The sequence below is a fragment of the Equus przewalskii genome, chromosome 1 (assembly GCF_037783145.1).
Source record: "Equus przewalskii isolate Varuska chromosome 1, EquPr2, whole genome shotgun sequence".
Lineage (NCBI taxonomy): Eukaryota > Metazoa > Chordata > Mammalia > Perissodactyla > Equidae > Equus > Equus przewalskii.
Window position 1 is genome coordinate 25,400,042 of NC_091831.1, and position 26,081 is coordinate 25,426,122.

Here is a 26,081-nt window from a genome sequence, read left to right on the forward strand (position 1 = left end):
CCCAAGTGGAATTTGAGTTTTTAGATGGTATAAACACAAGAAACAACACTCTAGGTTGGGAGAAGGATTTGAATTTATTTTCTATTCTTTAACACGTCCTTTCACTTTTTTAATTGCAAAGCATACTTTCTAGAATTTCCTGGAGTTCCATCTCCTCTTTCCAGTACTCGTTGCCCCCAGTAACAGCCTTTAAAAGGCCACCTTGTCTCCAGTTCTTCCTTCTATGATTTGCCCTTCATCCCACTGCAAGAATGACCTTCCAAAAGGCCAGTCCTCAGCAGGCCCAGCCCGGAGCAGAACCCTTCAAGGGTGTACTGTCTTAACTGCAAAATCTTCAACCTGGCATTTAAAACCTCTAAGTTATCACTTAATCTTCTTTTCCAGCTTAAGGGCATCTCTTTTCCCACAAGCTTGAACTTCCTGAAAGACTGAACTATTAGCAATTTTCTAAACACGCCCAGTGCTCTCCTACTTTGCAGCTCTCCTCACGCTCCTTCCTCTGCCTGGAATGTGTGCTATTATATCACATCAGAAGACCCACGAGCACACACCCAAGCTCTGCCTGTTGAAATTGAACCCACCCTTCAAGGGTCCTCTCAAATGCCACCTCCTTCACGAAGACTTTATTGATGCCACCTCCCCTGATCCTACTATCTCAGGTTGTACCTTTCTTGTGTCACTTCACCACTGTCCTTTGCATCAGGTATTTCTCTAATTCTCTCAATTTTTCTTTGTCCCAGTGTATCAGTTAGCTTCTGCTACATATTAAACCATTTCAAAATTCAGTGGCTTGCAACAATAGTTAGTTACTTTGCTCATACATCTAGGGGCCAGCTGGGGATGGGCGTGTCTGGGCTGGGCTCCCTGGGAGGCTCTGCTCCAAGCTAGGAAGCGGGGGTGGGGCTTGGCTCCTGACAGAGGTGCCGGCTTAGATGTGCTTCATATGTTCATTATGGAGCCTGGCACGAGGGTCTACAGCCATGTGATGGCAGAAGCAAAAGAGGGCCACATCCAACCAGGTAGGCTCTTTAAAAGCTCTGCTTGTGTCATATCTGCTGAACGTGGAGAAAGCAAGTCAACCGTCACAGGGTTGAGGGAGTACCCGCATACAGTCGAAAGGCACCACAAAGTTACTTGGCAAGGGGTTTGGATATATAATTGTATTACTTAAGAGAGGGTTAAGCATTGAAACGATAGCCCACACCTACTGTCCTTTGTATCCCTTCCTATGGATACACTGTTCACAGAGTAGGGTCTCAGAACCATCCCCTGAATAGAATTCCTCAGTAAGGACATCCAAATGGACATAGATAAAATCAATAACCTCATTCACGCCACAGTGTTAATAAAAACTACAGGCATTATTTTCATAATGTCTATAATCTATACAGCGTTTTATAGTTACAAAGCATTTTAATAATGCCTTACAGCTTTCAAAGCATACTTAAATATATTATCTCATTTAGCATGGAGTGTTTGCATTTTAAAATGATGCCTGGAGGTGGCAATGTCTTCAGTGGTTGGCATTACTCTTTAACTGTGGGTATCAAGTCCTCCAAAGAAAAGGGAGGGTTTTTGGTAAGGGGTCCCAGTCTGTACCACCTAAAGCACAATACCTGGTACCCCACTAACTTGCCTCCAGGGTTTTCAAAACCACCTCCTCTGGTTTCTAAAGCCTAATGTGCAAAGGAATTACTGGGAGAGAGTGCTAAAATAGAGATTCCTGAGCCCAGGTCTAGAGATTCAGATCAAGAGTCTCAGGGTGGGGGCCAAGAATCTGCATTTTTATCAAGCACCTCAGGTCACTCCACGTTCTCCCATGACTATCATCTGAGAAACAAAATTCCCCCTATCAGAGGAGTGGACAGGATTTCCTGTCCCGCTACCACCAAACGCTGGAGATCAATACCCAGGCTGCAAGAGGATCAGACTCTCGAGATGAAAGCAGTAGACCAAACATCCAAAACCTTCTGGTTAGCCCTTTTGAATTCTACAGATGAAAATATAGAAAGCCAGAGAAATCCTGAGTGCCTGAGGGCCTGGTGGCTATTCCAGTGGCAGAAACAGAATTAGCACCCAGAAGCCCCAACTCCTACTCAAACTCATTCCACTACACCTCACAGCTCATGGGTTTTCTCTTCCTAATTTACTGAGTTTCTCTCAGCTCTAAAAAATCCTAACAAATCTCACGTTTGAAAAAAAGAAGAAAAAAAAGCAGGACTCCCCCAATTATGCAATTCATGTTTCAAATCTCCTCTTCCATGAAAGTAGAAAATAGTCAAAACCCAACTCTATTTGTTCTATTTCACTGTCATTTCTTTTCTTTCTTTTTCTTTTTTTTTTTTTTTTGTTGAGGAAGACTAGCCCTTAGCTAACATCCGTGCCCATCTTCCTCTACTTTATACGTGGGACGCCTACCACAGCATGGCGTGCCAAGCGGTGCCATATCCGCACCCGGGATCCGAACCGGCAAACCCTGGGCCGCCAAAGCAGAATGTGCGAACTTAACCGCTGTGCCACTGGGCCGGCCCCACACTGTCATTTCTTTTAATGATACATGTTAAACAGGGACAATAATGCTAAGAATGTATGAAGCAGGATCTTGAAGGTTTCATTCCCAGCGTGTCTTGGACACATGCACAGCCATCCCATTTTAAAGCGCACTACCCACCCCCCCCGCCCCCCCCCGGCCCAGTGCTTTTGGCCCAGCTCCTTGGCAATTACAGCCTCTTTTGGTGCCTTTTATAGATCAGACTGCTTCTAGGGTCTGACCTTTTCAACACTTCAGCCTCCTTGCATCCATCCAAAGTGCTGAGTGGGCAGAGCCGGGATCCCCAGGGGCTCTCTCTCTCTGCCTCCATTGCAACACAATTCTGCCCAAATTAGTTGACAACTCCTCTTCAACGCTGTTAGGGGAAAAGGTTGGAGAATGTCTGAATATGACACAGCTGGCTAGCAGGAAAAGGAGAAGGGGTGGGGCGTGCTCCTCACCCGCTCACCCAGGCTATCTTTCCAAAGAGCAGATTTGAGTGGGAGACTTGAGTGGAGAGAATTGTCCTGATTTGGGGGAATTCGAGGAGAAATACCATGCATTCTTGAATTATAATTTTGTCCCTGGTTGTATTTGAAAACAAAGGGGATCAAGGTGGTAGCATATGCCAGTTGCTAGATTCAGAAATACATAAACATGTACACAGGAGGAAAAGCAATATTCTGACAGTTCAAAAAGCCTGACTGTCTAAAGGAATTTCCTGTTTTAGGCATCCCTTTGAGAACAAAACAAGCTAGGGTGTGTCTGAATGATCCTCAGTGCCATTTGCCACCAAGTAAATGAAAGAGTCCATTTCTTCCAATCCAGTCACCATAGCCTTTCATCCTCTCACACGCTCGGCTCTGTGAATTAGCACTTAACTTGCCAAAATCATGTCCATGTGAGCGTGGACGTTCATCTTCTCAACAAAACTTGGTGAGCAATGATAGAGCCAGGGTCACCAGGGAGTGTCCTCACTAACACAATGGCTTAGGTAGTTTGACAAAGACTTTAACCGTTCAAGCAGCATCTACACTATGAACTTGGTTATTTCAGGGTGGTGGAAGCACTGAAGAAAGATACCTCATGGCTGTTATACCAGTATGCTGCTTGTGTAAAATAAAAAGGTCAGTCTAGATCAATGATTTTGTAGACATTTTTGTTTGTGTCTTTAACACACAGTCTTCAATTTTCAAAAGAAATCATATGCAGAAGCCTGATATATAAAACTAATTAAGAAGCTGAATAGTTCTGGCTGCATCAAAAATGAGAGGGCCAAGGACCTGATCACTAAGCATCCCACAGGCTCCTCTGTGTCTCAAGTAGTTTCTGGGGCAATTTGTCAGAACTCCCATAGAGCTTCCAAGAGCACTAATGGAGAAATCACTAGACCACATCATCTTTCAGGATCCTTTCCACTCTAACTTTCCCATAATTCTTTAGTGTAAATGAGAGTACTTCAATTTAGCGGCATATTCTGCCACCATCAAAATGATCCTTATGAATACTATGCACACATACAGAAAATTGTTTAGGTTAGGTGTGAATGGAAAAAAAGTAATAAATGGGGACATAATATATGTGTAATTTTGAGAGAAATTATTTTCATGTGTACAAAAATTAGAAGAGGGCAAGAAAGAATAAAAAGCATTGTACTAAAATGATTAAATCCTTAGGTTTTTTTTTGTTTTCTTTCAAATTATTTTATTGAGATCATAATGGTTTATAACATTGTTTAATTTCAGGTGTAAATTGTTATTTATCAATTTGAGTAGACTTCATTGTGTTCACTACCAGTAGTCTAATTTTTGTCTGTCACTGTACATATGAAGGAGCACATATATAAATCCTTAGTTTAATTAAAATCTTTAGTGCTGTTGTATCAATTAAATTATAAATGAAAATGGATTATTTAAAATATACATCTTAAGTATGTACTTTTAAAAAGTCTACAATTCCATAATTTTTCATTGGAGAATAGAACTTGAGGTTAGGATGCTTCAGAAGATTTGAATCTGTCACGAGAAAAATCAGTAGCTTATTTATGGACAGAGAATTGCACAGAAATGCACTTGAGTATCTCAAGCCAAGTGCCAAATGTTAATAACTCTTCATAAAACATGAATATCATGTCACTCCCCTGTACAAAAGATGAACGCGCTCCATTACCCAGAGAGACGAGTCTAAACCCCTTACCTGGTATTTGAGGCCCTTCACAACCTGAATTATTTCTCACTGCCACTCAATACAAATCCTATCTTTCTAGCACAGTGGCTCTCACTGGTGGGGAGAAGGGGAGGCTATTTTGCCCCTCAGAGAACATTTGGCAATATCTGAAGCTCTGGAGACATTTCTGGTTGTCAGAACTGGAGGGGTGCTGTGGGCATTTACGGAGTAGAGACCAGGGACCCAACTAAACCTCTTAAAATACACAGGATAATTATCCAGACTCAAATGTCAAAAACGCTGAGGTTGATAAACTCTATTCTAGCAGATCTACTAATTGCTCTCTAAACATACCATCACCTCAACTTTGTTCTAATTAGTCTCCATTCCCAGGAAATCCTACCTCCCTTTACTGGCCAATTCAACTCTTCAAAATTCTTCAATCCTGTCTCCTCCAAGAAGCCTTCACTGGGCATACCAGCGTAACCTGAGCCCTTCATCCTCTGAGCAATCATAACACTTTCCTTAATATTCCTTCAGTGTTTTCCATTTCTGGCCATGGTCCCTCAGCAATCTGCATGGATCGGTCTCAACCTTTGCATCACATCTGCTAAAGCACACGTGAGCTGATACAACACCATCTTTAGTTTATGGTCTCATGAATCTTAATTTTATTAACATCAAACCAGAAATAATATTCTCTAAAAATAGTTTTAACAAGTGTAATAATACAACATATGCTGATAGCTGGAAAAAGAGACCAGAGATGCAAACACCATTAGGCAATGGAATTTGAATATGGAAAAAAAAGATTCAGATACACCCAAACTTGCTTAGTTTCAAAGAGATGCTAAGTACTATTTGCCACCAGATTAACATTTCTTCCAATTACCCTTTCATATTATAAGTCATTTTACTATTAATTTTATAGCTAATATTTATTAAGCATTTACTAAGTGCCAGACTGAGAAGAATGACATTCAGCCAGGAGGCAATGGGAGGGGATACCAACACTCCACCAGTCAAAAAGGACACTAGCTGATTAAGTACAACTGCCTAAGGTCACACAGCTATTAAGGGCAGAGCTCTCCTCCTATTTAAATCCCCAAGCCCTCCCACAGGAATAAATCCCTAGTTACATCACACACCCATTTCAAACAGGCCAGTCTGAAGAGATGCTGTGTACAAAATATCTTTACCTACAATAGCTCCAAAAGTGAAAATTCCTAGAAATAACATTTACTAGAAATGTGTAGGACTGATATGAAGAAAAGTATACAACTTTACTGAGGAACATAAAGAAATGGAATAAAAGGAGAGACTCATCATGGGGCCAAAAACAAAAGCTGAATATTGAAAAAGATTCAGTTCTCTTCAAGTGAATTTATAGCTTTGCTGCAATTCTCATCAACAGTTTAATTAGTTGTTTTATGCAAGGAGGGGAAGTAGGAGATTTTGGAACATGACAAAGTGATTCCAAATTCATTTGAATGCATAAATAAATAAGATAAGAATATTTTGAAAAACAAAAGGTTCTATCTTTTTTTGTTTTGCTATGTTTTGCAGGAGAGACTTGCCCAGCCAGGCACTGTGCTGTGTTATAAAAGATAATGAAACACAGTGTGGTCTGGCTCAGGGCACAGAGGAGAGACCAATCCAGTAGAATAAAAGCTGACAAAGGTCACCAACCTCAAGGGTCCCTAACTTTTGACCAGCGCTTCTCCTGCAGAAAACTGCCAGAAGAAATAGTCAGAAACATGGGCACAGAATTAAGTGGGAAGATGTTCATTGGATTTTATTTTCCTTAAAAACATAGAAATCCAACAAGATTAAAAGTATCAATTAATATGGATAAAATTATTAAATTCTTAAAATGATTAAATTATGATATAGTCAGAGGAAGAAATAGACAACTATTAATATGAGATTCCTGAAGCATAATACATGAGAATGCACAGCATTTTTTTATGTACATATATACCTATTATACATACTATTTCATAAAGCAGCATTACAAATCAGAAAACTTCAGCTAATATTTACATGATCACAGGTTGAGGGCACTCTTTAAACATAAAGTAATAGAAGACATTATAACAGGAAAAATTAAAAGATTTGACCAAATTTTTAAAAGTAAAAAGTATGTTAAAAATCCTAAGACAACTAAAATCCAAAGAACCAACTGGGGACAATATTTAAACAAAATGAGAGACCATATAAAAAAACTCATAATAAAGAAGAAGCAAAAACAGATGGTCACATAAAAGAAACACAATGGCCAATAAATATATGAAAACATGTCTAAACTCACCGGTCTGATAAGAAATGCAAATTAAAGCAAGGAAAATTCATTTCTGCATATTAAATTAGATTACTTTTTTAAATTAAGTTTTTATGAGGTGTAGTGAAATGATATTTTACAAGATGAATGGAAACTGGCATAAATTTTCTGGAGAACAATTTGGCATGATAATATTTATATATAATGTTTTGGTAGTCTACTGCTAAAAATTATAATAATCAGAGCTTGGACAAATAATTACTTACAGGTTTTCAAAAGAATATTCCAATGCCTTCTTTAACAGTAAAAGTTTAGAAGCAAGATCAATGTTAAATGATAAAAGAGTGATTAAATTATTATACGTCCACCAATGAGAATACAATGTAAGTAATGCAAGTTTTAAATTATGTTTAGAAAGTGCAGACAGTACAGAAAAATGTTCAAGTACATTTTAAACAGATATAAAACTTTATAAACAACACGATTTCAATTGTGATAAAAACTTAAATATGTATTTAAAATTATACCATAATAGAGAAGTCTATGAAGAAGTACTTATTTTTTTAAGTAGTGTGTTCTGAACAGTGAAATTATAGGTAATTATCCTCTTTTTATTTTCCCGCTTTTCCTTAAATGTCTACAATAAGCTTGTATTGAGTCTACAATCAGAAAAAAAGTAGTTAAATTGTGCTTGTGTCTTTTTAAAATTATTTTTGTAGTTTTGGCATTGCCTCTCCTTCTTTTCCTATAAGCCTTAGACAGTTCTGCTCCAGGACTCTTCTTAGTGAGAAGTTCTCCAGAAAGTATGCATTCCTTTCCAAGCTCTTCCTTGCCTTATACCCTGCTCCCGACGGAATTGTGTGCCTCCACTCAAATTCATACACTGAAGGCCTAATCCTCATAGTGATGCTATCTGGAGATGGGACCTTTGGGAAGTAATTAGGTTTAGTTGAAGTGGTAAGAGTGGGGTGCTTAAGATGAGATTAGTGTATTTATAAGAAGAGACACAGGAGAGCTTGCTCTTGCTCTCTACCATGTGAGGACACAGCAAGAAACTGGCCATCTACAAGCCAGGAAGAGAGCTCTCACCAGAATCCGACCATGCTGGCACCCTGATCTCGGATTTTCAGCCACCAGAAGTGTGAGAAAGTACATTTCTATTGTTTAAACCACCTAATCTAAGGGAGTTTGTTATAGCAGCCTAAGCAGACTAACACACATCTCTACCCCAAGCTGGAACAGAACACTCTTAGATACCCTCAGTGAGAAAAAGGGTGATTCCTCCTGCCTGCAACCCTGTCACCAACGAGCACTTTAATCAGCCTCCAAGCCTTCAGTTTGGAGCTTTCTCCTTGGGCTGCTCAGCTCAACATCCTTTTCTTTCTTCTCTCTAGGAATCTCCCTGACCCTCCAATTCCTATATTCCCTAGTCATGAGGCTGTTAAACACAACTCGTTACTACCAATGTATTCACTCTCCCCACATGTTCTCGTAAGGAACAATCCCAAAATGAGCAATCTGAGTTTCAGGGAGACTACAAGAGTCAAGGTGCTCTACTCTACATGGGGTCTCTCCCGACCTCATCCTCAAAGGACAAAACTGGCTGAAATCCCACCCACTGTAAGAATAATCAAATTTGTTCCCCTCTGAAAGTTTTTTAGTGAGATCCAATATCTCTAATCTGAATGAATATTTCTCATGTCCTCCTCAGAATCATCTGAGTGGGACAAGCATTTGGAAACCATGTGTCTAATTCCAGAGACACTGGACAAACTGCTAGGGAATGAAGAAAGAATGGTGTTTATGTTTGCATCTTGGAATTTTTGCTACACTGGATTAGGTGAGTGGATGTGGTTATCCATGAATTCTGTGCTCATCACACACAAATATTCTCAGATTTCCCAAGGCCGGGTCAAATATGACCCCTTCTCATCATAGTAGAGAAATCATTACATAGATAGCTACATATGTCTCCTTATTTCCCTTCCCTCATAGCACTCACATGTGCTAAGCACAATTATCATATGTGTCCAACACACATTGATTTCACCCAAAGAGGTGAGTATTCTGTCTTCCTCAGTCCACCGGCTAATTACCATATGTAGCTTTTGTGCACTGCATTTTTCTCTTAACATTGGGATAGCTCTTCCAAGGCCAAGATGCAACCAGACATACAGCATAGGCAATCCCCACCAGCAAAGCAGAACCTGGTTTCTACTTGCAAGCTGAGCTTTCACATCTCCCCTCCTGACCTTGCATGTATTATTTTGAATATAATGTATTTTTAAATTGCTGCACCATTATAAAACTGTAAGGAAAAGCTGAATTAAATATTATTTGTGGCATACCCTGGTTTGCAAAGGGCCTCTAAATCTGAGCCCTTATATGAGGTCGATGCCTAAATTCCATTACTTGAGATTGCAAATGACTGTGTTTGCAAAATTGTAGATGCACATTTAGAGGGAGCTTCAAAAATTCAGCCCATAATGTTAACTTTGTTTGAAAAGACCTTGATTTTCCAGGAAGCAATCTCAAGGCTTTTTGCCTGTAACATAACTCTATCTCTGTCGTGGATAATGCATTAATAGCCTAAGGATGACTTGGCATGTGGTTCTTAAAAATCATAGTCTAGGGTCATAACGAGTTCCTGGCTGCATATAAGGAGACCATTTTTGAAGCAAAACATAGGATACATTCCAGAACAGGCAAGATCTACAGAGTTATAAGTGAGGTAGGAGGTACAAGAAGATTCACTGCAGCCATGCGATCACAAGGTAATCACTCCCCATTTTCACCTCCTGCTTCTCTGTGCTATGTCCTTCACACCCATAGCTACTACCAGGCTGAGATGGGTAAGTCTAGGACCCAGATACATGGGATTTTTATGCCTTAATTGAAATTAGCACATCTCTGAATGGGCATGTGCACACTTGTCTCCTGCGTGTGTACACACATACACATTTGCAATCAACAGTATTCTCAGAAAACGAAATCCTGCCATCAAAATGTAAAACAGAATAGAATAGAATAGAACAAGGTCACACAACCTCACTATAGTAAGTAAGCCTCACTCAAGCTGAGGACAGGGTTCTGAGGTCTGTTTCTTAACTATAAACCCCATAGAATCTGAGCATCAGGAGGCCAGGAATGTCAGGACATCATGATATCTCCCTACTGCAAGGATACAGCTAAACCATAGGCAAAATGCAACATCTGGGTTGATACCAATGAAGGGAAAATGGATGAAGCAGTCTAAGACAGAAGCATTTACCTTATGTTCAAAAATAAACAAGCAAAAAATAATGATTAAGGAGAATTGTATTTGTCATCTATTCCTGTATGACAAATTACTATCAAATGTAGCAGCTAAAAACAACAAATATTTATTATCTCACTGTTTTTATGGGTCAGGAATCTGGGCACAACTGAACTGGGTGCCTCTGCCTCAAGGTCTCTCATGAGGTTTCAATCAGTGTGTTGGCCTAGGCTGCATTCTCCTATGCAGGCTTCACTGGAGAAGGATCTTCTCCCAAGCTCACTCATGTGATTATTGGCAGGATTCAGTTGTTCTTCATAGGAACTGAGCTGTTGGATTGAGGTCCTCAGTGCCTAACTTACTTTTGGCTAGAGACTTCCCTCAACCTCTTGCCACATGGGCTTCTCCATAGGGCAGCTCACAACATGACAGATTGCTTTGACCAAGCAAGCATAAAAGTGCACCTAAGATAAAAACCATTGTCTTTTTGTAACTGAATCTCTGAAGTGATATCTCATCATCTCTGTCACAATCTATTCACTAGAACCAAGTCAACTCAAAGGGATGGGACAGTGCAATGGCATAGTCTCCAGAAGACAGATCACTGGGAGCCATCTTGGAGGCTGCCTACCATAAGGAAGAAGTAAACGTAAACTACAAATAGACATATTTGTATATGTTACAGGTGGGGATAGACATTAGTACACAACTTTGATAATATTTTGAATGACAAGTATTAAAGATATTCAAAATGTGTATATTTTGATGTAATTATTCCCCTTCTAGTGGTGATTAAACCAAAAAGATGAATTACCAATTCCCCCTCCTCCACGTTCTAAGGGATGTGCACCTAAGGAACATTACACTGGTTTGCTGGGGGTGGGGTGAGAGTGAGACGGAGCGGTAAAGGGGAGGGGGTAGACCATTTTATCTAAGAGCTATGATACTTGGGGAAGAGGGTGGAAGGTGTAGGTATAAGGCGGCTCTGGAAGGAGATGTGCAGTTGGACAATAAACCTCTGTGACTGAGAACAGTTTTAGAGCCCATGGAAGAGAACAGAAATAGGAGAAAGTAACTACTGTGATGATGAGGACTTTGGAGAAACAGATATGGACAAAAGACTTTAGGAAGGCTTGCTGTGTGCTGTGTGATATAATGCTTCTCTGCAACTTTTTTCAAGAAAATGTTCCGTAAAAAGCTACATTGCTCTGAATTGCTTTTGGTGTTGAATTCAGGTCATACCATTTAAATGTGACACTCTACTGAGACTGGAAAAAACACAATCAAGTTTTTATTTTGGCTACCTAAGATGCTGGTCCAAGAAAACAGTCCCAGATATTAAAGTCATATGAATAAAATATCAATAAAACTATTATTAATGATATTAACTAATGTGAAAATTTTCAATGTCCAGTAAAAATTAAACACAGTAATAAAGTATGTAGCTTTACATAATGAAGAGTTGCATAGACAGTTAAAAATGATGGTTATAAAGATTTTATAATGACAAAATTGTTAGAACATTAAGGGGCGAAAAGGCAGATTATAAAAATTCACATGTAAGATGTTTCGGCTACATTTAAAAGAACACATGTATACCAAAGGAGACTAGGAAAAATGAGAACAAGGAAAGATTGGAAAAGAAAGATCGCAATGAAAGGACTTTTAGTGTGTTCTTTTTCCATATCATCCATTTCTCCTCTAAAAGACATTCTCCTAGGACATCCTAGGACAAACCAAGAGGGACACATTTTGCTTTTTCATTCTTCCATCCCCTCGCTCATGGCCTTTCTGAAAAAGCAGAACAGAAACTGCTGGGACAACCATCACTATTAAATCTACAGTGAGTGGGCCGTAAGCAATGTACAGTAGAGACCTGGAGCCCATTCTGACTCTCCCTATGCAGCAGCCACTCTTCAGCCTGCAACCAGGCATGATAACAGCTGGAAAGAGCAGTCTCCATGGGACCTTCTCCCTGCAACCTCTAAAGTGGGCTGATCTAGAACTTCTACTGCACCCACTGACTTCTTAAAGGGTTTCTTAGTCTCAAGACCAGTCATATTGCAATCCAAATACCCCCAAAAGGGGGATAAGAGTTAAAGTCCCTGACACCATCGTACTACTTTATCAGAACACTCTCTTGCAGCGATGGCAAGGAAAAGGAATAAAAAGACCCTGATCTTTCAGGAGAGAGAATAATTAAGGGGAAGTTAGGAAGGAACAGACACTGGAGACATTCTTTCTCTCTCCCATGACACTATACAAGCCAATATCATCAGAGACTAGAGACCCTTAGAGCCAGTTCAGTTACACAGAGAACTCAGCAAGGCCCTGGATGCCTATGACCTCATTAAAAAAGATGCCCAAGGAGGGTGAACACTGAGGGGGCACAGTGAGGGGCCCACAGAGGTAAAACTGTGAACTACAAGTATTCACACTGGATGTGCAAAGAAAACAATCTTCCCACTACAGAATGTGCCTGACTGTTACATATCTCCCAATGGAAGAGTGGAAATGCTATTCATTTGCAGCTCGGGAGGCTATTCAAAACAAAAAAACCCACACTTTTTCCCCATGATAGCTCTGCCCAAGCAGAGACCAGAAAGGGATTATGTTAGGACATTTATTCCACTTGTGTGCTCTCCCTGCAAATTATAATTGCTGAAGCTGCTGGGGTGATGAATGGGGAGCATAAGACAGATATGTTCATCTGCCTACTAACCAGGTATCAAATGAGTGAAAGGATCACATATAAAGAAGGAGTTTTCACGCCAGTTGATCCTATTCTTGGGGCATATGTTCGATGGCTGAGTCACTCTATAGTGTAAGAATCCTGGGTGACCTCTCTTGAAGGGGTTAGAACATCTGGAATGCATAAATAAAATTTTATCTCTAGATGAAGCCTTATTATTGATGTTAATAAATATTATGCCTTATGCCCTGCCTAACCCATAGGCATCGTAGTGTACTAAAGAGGAAACGGATAATAATGCTAGCACCTTACAATTCCCAGTGCACTTTCACAGCCATTACAGTGATCATCACCATAGATGAGAGAATAAATATGACGCACACACGTGGTCAGTTCTTCCTCCTGCATCCTTGGCAGAAATTACTCCTGTATCACAGTGGTCCTCCCACGCATTCCCTATAGGCTGCTATTTTCTGTCAATTGAAGATGGTATGGGAGAAGAAATCTATCTATCCCTAGACATTTGCAGGCCTCCAAATTATAGATAACAATATTTGGACAATATTACTTCCGAATCACACGTTCATTCTGTCTACATACCGTAAGATGAAAGTCTTAACACCATCTTTCATTTCAGTGTCCTGGTTTGGGGATGATTGCTCTCTCCCCGATGTTTCTCCACCATCCCCAATACCACCTCACTCTGCACTGTGTCTCCCAAAGAAGTAGTTTTAGGGCTTTTTGTTATTGATTTATTTGTTTTTACCTCTTCATAAGAATAACGACTCAACAAAGAGCAGAGGACAATAAAGTGAGTTTGAGATGTGGATTCTTGGCAGTAAATTAGACCCATTCAGTTGTTAGCAGAAGTCCATGGGCATACAGTCTCATCACGCATGGGATTCAAATGTGTGTCCCAGAAAAATGACAAATCACTTACGGGTCAGGCTCCTCAGAACTGCTAATAAATGTAGGACTTAAAGACTTATAATTTACAAATTATAAATCTGAAGTGGAGAAGTGAAATTGACAAGTGTTTAGTTGATCACATCTGGTACTTTCAATAATCTTATGAAACTGATAAGACTACTGTTCCCATTACACAGATGAGGAAACCACAGCTTAAAGAGGTCCTGTCTCAGTCAACGTTGTGCTCTACCCAGAGAAATGCACATTTTGTCTTTTCTCAAGGAGAAGTGGAGTGAATATTTCCATTCCTAACCAATACGGGCCCCAACTCTTCAACATAAGTGGTTTAAAGCCTTAGATAGCCCTGGATTCTGTCACTGGGAAAAAAGGTCTGCATACAATGAGCTCTTCCTCTGCAACCCCTGTGACACCTAAAAGAATAATCATGGCAATTATACATCAGAAACAGAGAAGTGATAATTACAAAAATGGAATTTTCAGTTACCACTTGGCTAGCCAGCACAGGCACTAACTTTTATATTTCCCCATGGGGGCATATATGAAAGAAGCACAGAGTGGAGGAGAGATGAAACACAATTATCAGAACCTGGGGATTTATTCTTTCTGCTACACAAAGGAAGAGGGTGGGCAGTCCGCAGCTGGAACATTCTCTTCTTGCTCTTTGCAAAACATAGGGAAACGCTGTCCCTCATCCACTTAATTTAATTTCCTTCAGAAACAATGACAAAGCTTATCCAGTCTATTGTACTCTCCTTCTCCATCAACTTGACTTCCTAGTCGGCCAATTGCCTTACCATCTCAAGAGTTTGTTCCAGAAATAGCAGAGGGCTTTTTTTTTCCTCCTTTTTTGAGGTACTTGTGAGTGATGGCACCCTGAGAAACTGGTCCATCTTAGCTGAACAAAAGGTTGCAGTTATATAGCTGGAATATCAGAAAAATAAATATTTCCTTTTTCTGCCTTAGTCTATTGAAAAATCTTAATAGTTCCAAATACAGACCAAATAATAACTGCAATAATAGTTGCAGACTAAGTAGTAGTTGGTCCACAAAGGGCAAAACAACTGAGGATAGTTGAGGTGTTGAGCCAAGAGCCATACTCCCAAACATTGTGAATTTTGGGTTTGTTTTATATGAAGCATATAATTAATCATATTATACACTTCGGTTTTGGCTTCCTAATCTCTATTGTTTTGGCCATCACCTCCGCTAAAATGAAAGCAAGATACAAATCAGAAACATGTCACATGATAGCAGGGAAAAGTAAAAGGTAAAATTACCCTAGACCAAGTTTACCTTGTGACAACCAAGGTAAATATGGCATGCATGTATAAAAGAACACCGATTAATAAAAACACTTTCTGATTAGGTGAGAGGCCTAATTTTCCATTTGGAACATGTATTCACTCTTACAAAAGGTTTTTCAAAATGGGCTCCACAAATTTCTGTTCTGAAGGACTTATCAGGTGTGAAACGAGGAGAGGGTTCCGTAGTGAAGTAAGGTTAGGAATCAGTGACTTAAAGTTGGGCAGCCTCCTTTACTCAGGGCTTCTCCGAGTCTTAAATATTGTAACGTGGATCCTGAGTCTTCAGGATGGTAGAGCTGGATAATTATTACTTAAAACCATTTGACCATGGAAATGCTTATGAAAGGAGAAGCATTTGGGGAACTAATGTTCTTCAGAGTACATTTTATGAAATATTGCTTTTTAGAATAGGTACATAACATATACACTTTTCCTAAAAGAAGGGTGACTGGTACATAGCTAAGAGCATCTGGTCATGACCTCCTCATGCAGCTCTCTAGCTCAGTGCTTCTCAATCTTTAATTGCACATTAAATCACCAGGGACCATGTTCCCTGCAGATTCCTGCTCAGGAAGTCTTAATAGGGTGTTTGATTCTGCATTTCTAACAAGTCTCCTGGTGATGCTGATGCTGCTGGTCCGTGAACCACACTTTGAGTAGCAAAACACATGTGTCTTCAAGTGCTGAAGGTGTCCGGTATTGTCCGGAGTCCTATGCTATCTGATAATTCTTTGTCCAAGAGAGTGGTGAGTCTGCAGATGGGGCTTACCAGTAAAACCTGTTGGGTGTGATGCGTTCATGCATGAGTTGCCACCGTCTGCCAAAGTCCATGGAGCTGTAGAGCTGCAAAACAATGAAGTGAGGAGAGCATAAGCATCAAGGGGTACTGTTTAGTGTGAAAACATGTGTCACCCCCTGGAGAAGAATAGTCCAACACGCCAGAATGCCTAACACATCCAAGTAGACGTCCATATTATCCAGATAAAAGTACATGAATATGACTGTGCTATGCTTATCATGGTGCCTTCTAATACCAAGAAGGTGCTCTATATACATCCAATTGACTGATACTTTTGAAGTGAGTGTAAATTCACTTCTGATGCCATCTATCATTCTCTCCTTTAGGGGTAAAGCTTTTAGGAAAATTACATCTTCTTTTTTCTTCAAATTCCATGAAGTCTTTAGTTACATCTAAAACAATTCATTAACATTTATTTAAAAATTATTTGCTGAACAACTCCTGCATGGACATAAAGATAAGGAAGAGGTAGATTCTGTGCTCTTATGAAAAATAAGACACATATGTAAAAATGCTCATCAGCTGGGATCTGAGCCAGTGCTATATGTAACATATTGTACTCTGTCAGTTTTTTTTTTTAAAGATTTTTTTATTTTTCCCTTTTTCTCCCCAAAGCCCCCCGGTACATAGTTGTGTATTCTTCGCTGTGGGTTCCTCTAGTTGTGGCATGTGGGACACTGCCTCCGCGTGGTCTGATGAGCAGAGCCATGTCCGCACCCAGGATTCGAACCAACGAAACACTGGGCCGCCTGCAGCGGAGCGCGCGAACTTAACCACTCGGCCACGGGGCCAGCCCGTACTCTGTCAGTTTTATCTCTTACTACTCCTGTATGATCTAAATGAAATGGACTCTTCAATGCCACTAAAGATACCAGCTCATTTACACGCCTACATCTTTGCAAGACGGTAAGGATAAGGCCACTATTATGCCTAAGTAAAAATTCCCCATCCATGCGGGGTCAGCACAAGTGGGTGGCTTCCTCCACAAGCCTTTTCTAACCACATCGGCCCACTCATCTTTCTTCCTTCTCAATTCACTGCACCCATCTTTTGTTTCCATTCAGCACTTATCATGGGGTAATATATAATTACGTCTTTCAAATCTGTCTGTATTATTTAGTTGTTTATATTCCTTGAATATATATAAGTGTTCACACAATATCTGTTGCTTAAGTAAATAATTAAAACAGACAGGTAAGGATGAGTGTGGAGTTTATTTCCAATCAAATGCCTAGAAGTACAATATCTGAATCTGACTGATAATGGAATAAGAATAATTGAACCGTGTTGCTCTTTCACGTACACGTGAGCCTTCCAGGATCCCGAAAGGAAGGCAGGGCAGTTGCTACTAAAGTAAACCACTCTCTCAGGCTCTCAAGCATTCTCTGGTCTATGCAGGCAGAGTTAACAACTCCCTCAATGGCACGGCCACCATATTTTCTGTCTGCCTCTAGAAGCTGTTCACACTAAGCCGTTACTGGTTGGTAGGCCTCTTCCCCCACTAGACTGGGAGTCATAAGAGCGGCAGGGATCAGGCCTTATTCACCTTTGTGTATCAGCGGTTACACAATGCCTGGCACATAACAGGTGAGTCCACAAATCTCCTATTTCACAGTTGATGAAACTTAATCTTGGAGAAGTTAAGTTTCAGTCAAAAGAACTAAGATTTAAGTTTTCTGATTAACTCATTAATTCACATCTCCTTCCACGGAATTATAGTGCCTAGTTTATAATGAGAATTCCACCATGTTTATGTTTCTCCCACAAACTTTTCCAGGTGGGGAAACTGAGGAAGGACAAGAAGGTGTCCCTTAGGTTTATACAAATCGGGTCAGGTGAAGTATATTCCTGTAATTACAACCCCAGTAGCTGCTCACCTGTAAGGATGTGCTGTCTGACACACCATACCCCAGGTAACTTTGCCATCTGTTAAGTTCTAAGTCCATAATCTTACAATCTTACAACCCACATAGAAATAATTTTTCATATGAACTTCTGGTAATTGCAAGAAGCTTTGGAGGACTTGCAAAAATCTGGGTCCATTTCAATTGAATTCAGCAAATACTTATTGAACATTGGCAGCATGAACTGCATTTTAAAAAGTCTCTTTTTGTCCAGTAAATGATGGGCATATATGTGTGTTGTGATACATTGGTGTATATATATATATATATATATACAAAATATATGTGTATATATTTTACACTCAAAATAGCCTTTAAGGTAGTCAAGAAAATATATATTAGCATTCTCATCTTATAGGTGAAGATATCCATGCTTAGTTCTACAAAGCAACTGCAGCAACTATATGGAAAGCCAGGATGTCAATCCTGATTTAGCTGATTTAGTTTGTACTATACCACAGCAACTCTACACCAACTCTCACAGTATTTATCCAAACTGGGCTCTCACTCCATGAGTAAGTAATAACTACAAAGTGAGTCCAATTCTGCACATGGGAAAAATAGGCACAACTATTCCCCATCACTTTTAGAGCCTTTTTTTATTCACCAACCTAGTGAATAAAACAATAGTAGCTCTACATAATTGAATTACAAAGCACACAGAACCACATCCAACTCTTCAGGATGCATAAAGGGTAACCACTTACCGACTCTCAAATATACATGGCAATTCTCTATCCACGTTCTCTCCTGTCCACATCACCTATCTCCAAAGGCCTCACTCAAGGTAGATTTCTTCAGGAAGCCTCACTGTTCCATTTCTACCCCTGTTAATCTTTCCCATCTCTCAACTTACACATACCTGACCCTCAAATGTAGAAACACCACATCAAAGGGGAAAATGGGGCATAGGCTAAAGCCCTAGAAGTTGAGAGAAGAGAAAGATTAACAGGGGTAGAAATGGAACGATGAGTCTTCCTGGGGAAATCTACCTCGAGTGAGGCCTTTGGAGATGGATGGTGCAGACAGGAGAGAATGGGGATAGAGATTCTACTGGGTGGAGACAATAAGAACAAAGTTGTCAATATGGCCAAGGTCTTCAGCTTGGCTTGTGGGGGAGCTTTTAACAGGAGGGACGGATGTGATGACTGTTGCAGCCAAAAGAAGGTGGAAGTTGTCTGTCTGTCTGTCTATCTTTCCATTCATCTGCCTGTCTCTCTTTCTATCCATCCATCTATCTATTTGTGGATGTTTCTAAATCTATCTGTATATATATTTACACTGTGGAGGAGGTTGGGAGGAAGGAGAGTTTTTGTGAGGACCAGACCATCCCATTGGAAACGATATATCCATATATTTTATTGCAAGAACTGAGTTTCCCATGCGGAGTTTTAAGAAATGGATCACTTGCCTTCCCACGGCAGGTGTCTGAGGGACAGATGATCAGACTTAAGACATGTTTCCCGATTAAATATAGAAGAGACTGGTTGGAGCCTTCTATAACCCAGAGATATCAGACTCTGTCAGCCCTGATTCCAACCATAGGAAACAGTGCCCCAGATTCCTTCAAATAAAACCCAGCTTTATTGTGTCTGCCTCTTCTGTAAACTCTAGAGACAGGCCAGGGAAAAGCCATGAGGGTCACACTGACGCTGCTGAAGTCTCAATCCTTATGGGAAATTCCCAGTCCTTCTATCATGGAGGAACCGAGCAGTGGCAGAATGCCACCCACTACAGCTCCTGCTAAGGCTCACCCTTGGGAGAAGCATGACTCCTCTCATTTCATGTCCTTCCTAACAGAGAAAGAACAAGAGATCAGCTGCTGAGCTCATGCAAGCTTGTTCCACCTCCTGCCTCCCCCGTCTCTGGTTTTGCTTTTTCAGCTCTTCAGTTTGACTGATGGGGGAAAAATTAAATTGAATTCTCTGCCTAGAGGCTGATTCAGATGAATAGAAAGAGCAGGCTCCTATTCATTAAGGGCCTTGGGTTAGCTACCTTGTCTCTCAATCTACAGTAAGTTGCTAAGTCTAAAATGAATTTTATTCTACCATGAGCTGGATCTTTGCAGCTTCTCCCTTCATACATTTGTTCATCCAATTCTTCATTCATTCATTCATTCATTCCTGAAAATTGTATCAAGCAACTACTATGTTTTAAGCACTGAACTAAGTGCTGGGGTTACAAAGGCAAAAAATATGAACAGTGGAAGACAGAAATTCAGACAATTACACTGCCATGTAATATATGTCATAATATTCATAGTAATTATGTCTGCAATGGTAAGATTGTGGGCAACCAGTATTCTCTTCTTCTGGTTATTTGGATTTTTAAAATTATTGTGACCACGTATTATTTTAGTAATTAAAAAATTACAGCTCTAACACTCAAATAAACATGAAAAAAGGCAACCATTCAATAGTAAGTGTTAGAACATTATTTAATGATGTGAAATGCTGATACATTATTTAAAATGTATTACAAAACATACATACATTGATGTGTTCAATTTTATTTAAAGTATTGCACAAACTTGAAACATGCCAAAAGATTAGCAGTGGTTATCTCTGAACTGTGTGATTATGGGCAATTTATTTACCTTTTAAAGCTTTCCATCATTTTCGGATTTCTTTACAACAGATATATGTTATATTTCAATAGTCATACAATTCAATATAATTTCAATGGTAATAGTAATCTTTTCTTAAGTTTTATTCCACTTATATTTTACAATAATAATTTTCTAATTATAATGTATACATTATATTTATCTCTCAGACTATCTTTTAAAAGGCCAAGAATTAAAATTCCAATGTTTTCGTGAGGGGACTTAAATTAGACAAAGCTATATAGAATTTTCCACAAAGTGCTATTTCACAGAGATTAACATAGATAGTGGGAATCCTGCCTTGGACAAGCAACGTATTAGCTCACATGGTGTTTATACAGTTCAGCATGGTTCCAACCGAATGTGTTTCATGCAACATTAAAACAAAGCGTATTTTTCAAACAATAACATCTTTAAAAACACTTCTTGTATAAACAAAGTTATATACACGAGACCATGTTTTCCTTCATATCCCGTCTCATGATGCCCCCTCCCTGCAAAGATGTCATTTCTGGACTTTCACCAGAGAACAATCCAGACCCTTTCCTTTCCCTTCTTCTACTATATGTCACGGTCTCATAGCTCTTAACAAGCACGTATTCAGTAGCAGCACACACACAGAGCTCTAAATGAATCATCAGAACAGCTGGAAAATGTGAAAGAACACGCTCTTTTCCTTATTGATTCAGTTATTAGTTCCCTAATTACATCAGCCTGCCAGGGAAAAGCATTTGATAGCTGAAGAAATAAAGAGGCAATTTAATCCATGTAATATTCCACGGGAAGAACAACAAGTTGTATCTGAAAAGTTTAAGTTCAACGAATAATATGATTGCATTAGGAGGTTATGGGTTGAATTGTGTTCCCTCAAAAGATATGTTGCAGTCCTAACCCCTCACTACATCAGACCTTATTTGGAAATAAGGTCTTTGCAGATGAAATCAAGTAAAAACGAGATCAGGGTGGGTCCTAATCCAATATGACTGATATCCTCCTAAGGAGAAGTTTGGACAGACACACACAAATACAGAGGGAAGACAACGCGAAGACATTCAGAGAGAAGGCCATGTGAAGACAGAAGATTGGAGTGATGTATCTACAAGTTAAGGGATGTCAAAGACTGCTCGTAAATCACAAAAAGCTAGGAAGCAGCAAGGAAGAACCCCTCCGAGAGGTTTCAGAGGGAGCATGCTCCTATCAACACCTTGGTTTTGGACTTCTAGTCCCCAGAATTGTGAGACAATGAATTTCTATTGTTCTATTGTTCTAAGTCACCCAGTTCTCGGTACTTTGTTACAGCAGCCCCAGGAAACTAATACAGGCATCTTACACCTACCACCAGGAGGAATAATGACAGATCTTGCTACATATTTCTGTTGTTTTCTTGTCTCCACTCCTAGGCATTTAGTTATAAGACCAGAAGTCTGGTTTAGGGCCAGATCATTGAATCTGTGGTTAAAAGCCAAACTCTCATTTGCCTATATTTCTCTGTTCTATGCATTTCCACCACAACCCTAAGGATATTTTCTAAGAATAAATATGAATTCATAATGACCATATGGCAGTAACCAGACATAATTAGAAGAAGCAACAAAATATACTTTTTATGGGAGCTTTTGGTGTTCCAGCCAGATTCCCTAAGCCAAGAAATATCCCATGTAGAGGGAAGGATGGTGTGGAACGCATTTATATGAAAGGTCTTTCCTGTAGGCAAATTCAAACAATGTATAACCGTCCTGATTTTTTTTCTCAAAACCTATGGAGTTTAGGCAGCATTCTGCTGAACTGTGGTCACGATGGCCTTGTCTTTCAAATAAAAGGAGGCTAGTTTCTGCTCAAAATAAGAAGGTCTCTGCACCTACTTCCTTGGTAGCCACAGAGGGAGCGAGAGGGCTTGGCTGGGTATGGAGGGCTGCAGGGAGAATACCCTGGGTTGTGGCAGTATTTGTAGTAGGCAGGAGAGACCCCTGAGTCACACGGCAGCAAAGAGGCCTTTCCAACATGTGCCTCCAGTTCCTTCTCAGCTATTCTCCAAGTAACCCCTCTGTTGATAACCAATGAGGACAACCCCACTCAATGTCTCTCTAAGCTCCCAGTACAGAGACAAGAGCTTCTGTCCTCAGCAGCCACTTTCCTTGGCCCTTGGGAGATATAAGGCAACTATACTGTAAAGATATTTATTAAAAGACACAGGCATTCACCTATGGCATTCTTTTGTAGAAGACATTTTTCTTTCCTTCCTGAAGATTTCTAGCCATATTTTATCTCTCTCAGATAGCTTACATCATTCATTCCTTCATTTAACAAATATTGATCAAATATCTGTTAAGAACCAAGCACTGTTCTATGGGTTTAGGAGACATCAGTGAAGCAAACAGACAAAAAGTCCCTGCCCTCAGGGATCTTACGTTCCAGTGGAGATCAAGACCCCAAACGCCCTCAAGTCCACAGTGTGAATATGTGAGGAAGGTGTAAAAACAAATAGTATCACAGGTTCATTTTGCTGGCACTTAATAAACTAAGGAAGTTTCTTTGATTACCCAAGATTTTCCCCATTTTGTGGAAACATTTGGCCCTCTGGGCTATCTTTCGTTTTCCTCTTTTTGATAGAGACACAAGTTCAAAAATATTTCATTTTCCTCTCAACTCCAAGGGAAACAGGGTGCACATGTAGTAATGTTTGGCAGATGACATTTCACCACAATGCTGGAGAGAAACAGGGAATCTAGGGGGCTCATGCTTACCTGTCCTTTAGCTGAATAGGAGAGCTGATCCCATGTGGTCAGGCTTTATAATTTTTCAAGAGAACCTGAAAATTCAGACTGCTATGGAAAATTTCCATATTTTTCAATTTTGGCAAAAAATTTAAAAATCTAAAACCTGCTGCAGGGCAAATAAGACATGTCTTGATCCAGATGGCCAGACGCTTCCTAAGGACCACCAATTTGTGATCTAAATCTTAGTGTAGACATACAACTGCCTGAAGGAGAGAATGGGACTATTCGATCTTGAAGTAGGGTTGCCAGACTTAGCAAATAAAAATATAGAATGTATTTTGTTGTGGCAGTATTTGTGGTAGGCAAGAGAAAATTTGAATTTCAGATAAAAAATGAATAAGTTTTTGTGTAAGTATGTCCCATGTAACATTAGGGATATGCTTATATTTTCTTAAATGCTGTTATTCATCTGAAATTCAAATTTAACCAGGTGTCCTGTATGTTATCTGGCAACCCTACTTTGAAGTCTCTCTCATTCCATTTCTGAGTTTGGATTGTAAGATACATCTCCTTATATTATGCTTCTTTGTTTTTGGACATTGGATGCCACAAGGCAAATAAAAAAGTTTCAGAATTATTGTAAATACTCCCTGTAGTCAATTAATTCAAACCATTTCACTCAGGATATTTAGTGTTAATTGAGCACCTTGTGCATAATGGTGCATAATGATACAAAGATTAATAACACAAGGTTCCCTGATGTTCTGAAACTCAAAACCTAGATGGGAAGACAGACACGTCAACAGGTAAGTGCAACACAACACAATGAGGCCCATGCCCACGGAGGCAGAGGAGTGCTGGGAGAACCCAAAGAAAGAGTGGTCTGTTCTGCTGGGTTGGATGCTGGGCGGTGAGCTGAGTCATAATGGATGAGTAGGAGTTAGCCTGAAGGACAAGTTCCCCCAAAACACTGCAGCTAACAGAGGTGAAAAATGCTGGTCATTAGGAAAGATGTTGGAAATCAAACAGAAACATTATCTCATCCTCCTGCAAAAGTACAATTCACTTGGCGCTGGATCAGTGTACATTGTTCTAACTGCCACATCTAAAAGAAGAAAGAGCAGAGATGGGAAAAGATCCAAACAAGGTCATCTGAAGGAGTCAAGAGGAAGAGGAGGAAACAATCCCACAAGAGCGTGGGTGTGAGGATAAAATGAAGACACAAAGATGGGCTGTGAGAATGAAGGCTGTAAAAGCAGAGAAGCGTAGGTAGATACATACTCATTCATCAAATTTCAAAACACTCTCCCTTGAAACCTAAAAGAAGCAAGATTACAGCACCAAAAATGAATAACTACTCTTAAAAGCAAATTCATAAAATGCATTACTATAAGAAGTTGGTGAGAGAGGCACAGGATCCTCTAAACAGTATCAAACACCATTTAAGACTCAGTGCCTCTCAAAGTTTTCCATCAAAATATCTCCAATACCCAAAAGGAACATGGCATCCCACTAGGAATCTGAAGGTTGGATCTGAAGAAGTCTGACACAAGGGCAAATATTTTCAAGTCTCTAATTCTCACCCTAAAACTCCATGGATATTTTGTAGTCTATTCTATGGTATATCTGTGCTCATAATAAAAAAATAAATTTCTTAGAAATCTTCCAGGGAAGTGGACCCGCCAGAGATAAACTCTCTATCTATCATCCTCCTTTTTCACCACTGCCCCCCAGCGGTGTATTTTTGAGCCCCAGTTTGAAGAAGAGTGGGAAGTGACACCAAGAAGGTCTGATCATAATTAGGGACGAGGTGACTCATTTAACTGTCTCAAGTGTGTTGTGTGCAGGGTGACTACAAGGGGGGTTACAGTCATTTCTTGGGGTGTCTGTGACAGCTGGAATCCTGGACTGGATTTGAGGAGACACGCCATGGGCAGGGTTTTCAGTTAAGTCTCCTTAATTATAATGAACAAGAGAGAGGAAACCCTGTAGTTTTGGTGATGCCATCCTTGCAAGAAAGCGATTCCATTAGACCCCATCAGCTAAAACAGCAAGTCTCATTTTTGCCATGGCTTTTGTTTGACTTTGAGGATAGTCAGGAGGCTTATCTTCTGACTATGCCTTCAATTTCAGAGTCCACGTGTATATTTGGATAACCAAAGGCTTCTATTTCCCAACTCTGTGTCCTACTCCCTGCTAGAGGTGCTGGTGCCTCTAAACGCCCATTTGAGAACACAAGGCACAGAGGATGATTGCCCCCAAAGTCCCCAGTGCCCACCCCACAGTACAGAGTGCTTTCCTCCAATTGGGCATGCAGAAACTGGCTCACAATGATGTTGATGTCTACAGTCTGTCAAAAGGTGATGCCATGTCATTTCTCACCTGCCTTTTCCTCCTTTCCCCCTTATTTTCCAAGTTTCAGCCACACTGGTCGGCTTCTGTCTTCTCAAACATGCCATGGACTCTCCAGTCTCAGGGCTTTTGCACATGCTGTCCACTCTACCTAAAATGCCCTCCTCCCACTCCACACTTCTCCCTCTTTCCATTCATGTACAAAATGCTACTCATATGTCAGGTATCAGCAGAAATAACACCTCCTTAGGGAAGCTCTCTTTGGTCCCCTCCTGCCCTAGATGGCACTAGGTCCACTTGTCATCTGTTCTCAGGCCCTCTATTCTCCTATTTCATAACATTCACCAAAGTATGAAACTGTATATCTGCATAATTATATTATCGATGTCTGTCTTCCTTTCTAGGTAGTGGAGATCGCTACTTTAACAGCACCAAGTGCTTAACACAGTGCCAGGCATAGGAGAATAGATGCTCAATAAATATTTGCTGAATAAATACGTGAATATTCCTTTTTGAGTCTTTTAACTTTCTATTCTTTCCACCTG

General features: G+C 40.0%; 1 protein-coding gene across 1 annotated transcript in view; it reads right to left on the reverse strand.

Annotated features, from left to right (window-relative positions):
* Positions 1–26,081, reverse strand: part of SORCS3 (sortilin related VPS10 domain containing receptor 3) — a 566,960-nt gene that overhangs the window by 175,671 nt on the left and 365,208 nt on the right. The window contains exon 5 of the mRNA XM_070605236.1: positions 15,929–16,002. Coding sequence (XP_070461337.1) covers positions 15,929–16,002 — 74 coding nt within the window. The remainder of the gene's footprint in view (positions 1–15,928; positions 16,003–26,081) is intronic.